Source organism: Triticum urartu, chromosome 5A, assembly GCF_056163025.1.
Source record: "Triticum urartu cultivar PI428250 chromosome 5A, HENAU_Tu73, whole genome shotgun sequence".
In the NCBI taxonomy this organism is placed as follows: Eukaryota; Viridiplantae; Streptophyta; class Magnoliopsida; order Poales; family Poaceae; genus Triticum; species Triticum urartu.
The window spans coordinates 300516005-300520886 of NC_141877.1; the positions used below are offsets into that span (position 1 = coordinate 300516005).

The window sequence follows — 4882 nt, forward strand, 5'->3', positions numbered from 1 at the left end:
GAGCTCGGTCTCCAAAATGCCCTACTCCCAAGATGGGTATATTATCAATTGGGCCAAGTTCTCCATTGGCACTGCATGTATATATTTTTTTCTCTCGATGCAATGGCAAAATAGAAGAATTTATGTAAGCGGACTTGCCAATGTTCAGAATACATACGGTTCTAAACTTCTTTAGATTAGCATAAAGAGCAATCAATCATAGTTTGCTAAACTGAAGAATATACTAACCCTAATAACTGAATTCTGAAAGAGCATTTTACTTCTACATGCGAGAACAAGTATTAGACGAATTTGATGTTACCTCAGCAGTGAGCTACACATTAGTGTATTTCTTGCCAATAACAGAGGTCCAGCACTGAATGACACGGTTGTGTATTTCTTGCCAAAAGTTCCTTTAAAAAACCTGCAAGTAAATGCCACTCAAAATTAGATAATCATTACAAAATACCGCAGGATTTCACATCAACTCACTGTAGTACGAAATACATGTTGGCTAGACAAGAAATATTAGGGCATTTAGTAACAAAGTATATATAGAACAAAAAAATGGCTGAAGAAAAGAGCAGACGGATTGGCTTGGTTTGGGATCTTCATGATTGTTGAGCATTGATGTGTTTTAACCTTATTGTTGAACCAGCCAACCCATCGAACCGGAACTATACATCCTGACCCCCTCTTTGTGATATCACTAATATTGATCAGCCTTCCGGTTCGATGCCAGGTACGGGTGTTTAAAGTTTTAACATAACAATGATAATATAGATTCATTTATTGTACCCATCGAGCTTGAACTATAAATCCTTGTCACATGATGATGCTCTATAAGATGGGTCCGCATCAGCCATTGCTGAATTCAATCATGACAAAGAGTTGGCTAGGAGGCAACGTGCAAGAGACCGCAGTAGTAATATGGCTGACGAATGAAGGGATCAGAGAAACACACAAAGACGGGCATCTTATTGGAAGAAAAAGGAAGAGGGTACGATCATCCTCCAAAACAATAATCAAGTGCAGTGTGAGCGACGAAAGGAACAACGAAACAGTAGGACCCCTGATGAGCAGGGGGAGTCAAGTGCGAAGCGAAAGGCAGACTATGCTAGAAGGAAAAATACCCCGTGTGCTGAATCGATCGCAATGCCACGTCCAGATATAACTAGCGCATTGTCCAACTCTCCCTCTTTCAATCCTCACGCCAATTGTCCGACTCTCACACTTCCAACCATCACGCAACAATCTGGCAGTGAACAGATAGATCTGGATACAACTGTCAAGTCGGCCCCCACATACATTCGCAACACCGAAACCGATGGTAGTTATCCCATCAACGGTCATCTTTCATTTTGTAATCATTCATCGGTTATTTATACCAAATTCGATAATGTTGTAGGTGCATACCTAAGCAGAACCTTAGGTGATGGTGATGTAGATGGAGACCTCATCGAAATCAATGAGCACCTACAAAGTGCCGACCAGCAAACCAGTGATCCGGTAACAATTGCGGATAATGGAGCTGACGAGCAGAGTCATGAGTCCAGAGCTCGGCATAGGACAAGAGAGCGAGCTTGCAAGGGAAGTATGGCGGCGATGAAGCATCAGGAGAAAATTGGCAAGCCAAAAACATGTACGCAGGTGCCACGTGGTGAGAGGAATGCTCTACTAGATCGTCGTAATGAAAGGTTTGCAGGTAGGGTGAATACCCCAACCGTCAGGTCCATCTCCATACCAAAAATGAGCTCAAGGACAACCTACCATAGTTGAAGCACACGGTGCCTCAACATCATCTAGCACACCGGTGTACACGATCAGAAGTGAAGGTAACACCCCCATCCTTGCTCTCCTTGCGTCCCTTGAGACTGAACCCTGATTTGTGTTGTTTGGCACCTGGGCAGACGACATGGATGCTTACCTCAATGGTCTCATGAATGATAATGTCAATCCTGACAACCTCTTTGACGATGAATATTACCTATTTGCTGGTGAAGGTATGTACAGCCGCTTGAGCGTGATCCACATGTTGGGGGTATCACACTAATTGGAGACATTGTTTGCAGGCTCAGATGCTGATGACTTGGAGCACGACGAATTGGAAGACTCAAGTCACAAAAACTATGTCGACCATGATCCATTTGAATATGTGTACTCAAACCTACCAGCCAACACACACATCTTGAAGCACGCCATGAATTGCGACCACTGCAAGGCCAAGAAGTTTGTCAGCGAGGCCCCGGGATTCTGTTGTTGCAGTGGGCAGATCGAGCTGAAGCAACCGGATCCCATCGCAGATCTCATGAGGCTTTGGTCTAGCACTGATGTAGACTCTAGGCATTTTCGGGAGAACATACAGTTCTTCAACGGACACTTCTCCTTCACAACCCTCGGCGTCAGCCTCGATGAAACATACACAAACATGAAGACTGGGGTGTACACGTTCCGGGCGCACGGCACCATCTACCACGACGTTCATTCCTTCGGGCCAACATCCCGTCCAGATCATCTACAGTTGTACTTCTACGACGATGACCCAGGCCTAACCCATCGCAAGGCTGCCACCGAGCAATTAGACCAGGATGTCGTCAGAAAGTTGGTGCACATTCTTCGGGAAAACCCGTACTCTCAGCAGTTTAGGAGTTTGGGTGCGCATAGGGACAACCTCGACGATTACAGGATAGACCTCAACACTAACCAGAGACTACACCAATGGAAGTATAATAGACCTCTGTCATCTGAGGTTGCTGCAATTTGGGTGGAGGGCACTGACCTAGCGAAGAGGTTCGATCGTAGGATTACACTTTGCGGGAACGACAACCAGAGGCACAATATACATGTGACGGCTGGCTCGTATGACCCGCTCTCTTACCCACTCTTCTACCCAAGGGGGGACCTCGGTTGGCACCCGAAACTACCTAAATGTAATGTCCCCTGGTCGGTTGTGCAACAACCAAGTGGTGGACATGATGATGATGATGATGAGGATGCAGGTAAGCCTTATGCGTATTATGTCGTTTTGATGTATTGTGTAGTTCTCATATGAATTCTAACTTCCACGCTACTCATCCATGTGCAGAGGGGAATAGCAGGTTATGCGTCTCAGTGAGAGACTACTTCTGTTACATGCTGCAGACATGACTTGGGTTATTCAATCCCATACTCTATGGAGCACGATTGCTACAGCAATGGGGGGTGGACATGTACATCAAGATTGAGAGTTGTAGGTTGAAATGGTACAGGAAGAACCAGACAAAGATCCGTGCCGACTTGTATAAAGGAGTTGTTGATGCAATTACATCCGGGGAGACCCGGGCAAGCGCTGTTGGAGTAAGGATAGTGCTCCCTGGAACGTAACCAGGTGGTGACCGCGACATGAAGCGGAGGCATATGGATGCCATGGCAATTGTCCATACGTACGGGAAGCCTGACATCTTCTTGACCATGACCTGCAACCCTAACTGGGAAGAGATAACGAATGAGTTGTTTCCTGGTCAGACAGCGCAAGATCGACCTGATCTTGTGGCTCGTGTGTTCCATGGCAAGCTAGAGGCTATGAAAGAGCTGTTGTTGAATAAGAATATCCTGGGTGTTGTTGTCGCACATGTATACGTAGTCGAGTTCCAGAAGAAGGGCCTCCCCCACGCACACTTTTTGTTGATCATGGATTCTGCCTATAAGCTTGTCGTTCCGGAGCAGTACGATTGACTCATTTCTGCCGAGCTCCCAGACAAGTAGAAGCATCCTGAACTACACGCCTTGGTAGTGACACATATGATGCACGGACCATGTGGTGCTCTCAACCCCAAAAATGTGTGCATGCATGCTACGTCTTGAGCTTGCGTTGGTTTTCCCCGAAGAGGAAGGGATGATGCAGTAGAGTAGCGTAAGTATTTCCCTTAGTTTTTGAGAACCAAGGTATCAATCCAGTAGGAGGCCACGCTCAAGTCCCTCGTACCTGCACAAAAGTGATAGCTACTCGCAACCAACGCGATTAGGGGTTGTCAATCCCTTCACGGTCACTTACGAGGGTGAGATCTGATAGATATAATATTTTTGGTATTTTTGGTATAAATATGCAAAGCAAAAAGTAAAGGCAAAGTAAAAAAGCAAAGCAAGATTAAAGTGATGGAGATTGATATGATGAGAATAGACCCGGGGGCCATAGGTTTCACTAGTGGCTTCTCTCAAGAGCATAAGTATTCTACGGTGGGTGAACAAATTACTGTTGAGAAATTGACAGAATTGAGCATAGTTATGAGAATATCTAGGCATGATCATGTATATAGGCATCACGTCCGTGACAAGTAGATCGAAACGATTCTGCATCTACTACTATTACTCCACTCATCGACCGCTATCAAGCATGCATCTAGAGTATTAAGTTAAAAACAGAGTAACGCCTTAAGCAAGATGACATGATTTAGAGAGATAAATTCATGCAATATGAAATAAACACCATCTTGTTATCCTCGATGGCAACGATGCAATACGTGCCTTGCTGCCCCTTCTGTCATTGGGAAAGGACACCGCAAGATCGAACCCAAAGCTAAGCACTTCTCCCATGGCAAGAACTACCAATCTAGTTGGCCAAACTAAACGGATAATTCGAAGAGACTTGCAAAGATAACCAATCATACATAAAAGAATTCAAAGAAGATTCAAATATTATTCATAGATAGACTTGATCATAAACCCACAATTCATCGGTCTCAACAAACACACCGCAAAAAGAAGATTACATCTAATAGAGCTCCACAAGAGAGGGGGAGAACTTTGTATTGAGATTCAAAGAGAGAGAAGAAGCCATCTAGCTACTAACTATGGACCCGAAAGTGTGAGGTAAACTACTCACACTTCATCGGAGAGGCTATGATGATGTAGAAGCCCTCCGTGA

General features: G+C 44.9%; 1 protein-coding gene across 1 annotated transcript; it reads left to right on the forward strand.

Annotated features, from left to right (window-relative positions):
• Positions 1 to 1894: 1894 nt before the first annotated feature.
• LOC147971133 (uncharacterized) lies at positions 1895 to 3693 on the forward strand. Its single transcript, XM_087523835.1, has 3 exons — positions 1895 to 1982; positions 2052 to 2978; positions 3347 to 3693. The coding sequence occupies exons 1-3, from the start codon at positions 1895 to 1897 to the stop codon at positions 3691 to 3693; spliced, it is 1362 nt and encodes a 453-aa protein (XP_087379961.1).
• The last annotated feature ends 1189 nt before the right edge of the window (positions 3694 to 4882 follow it).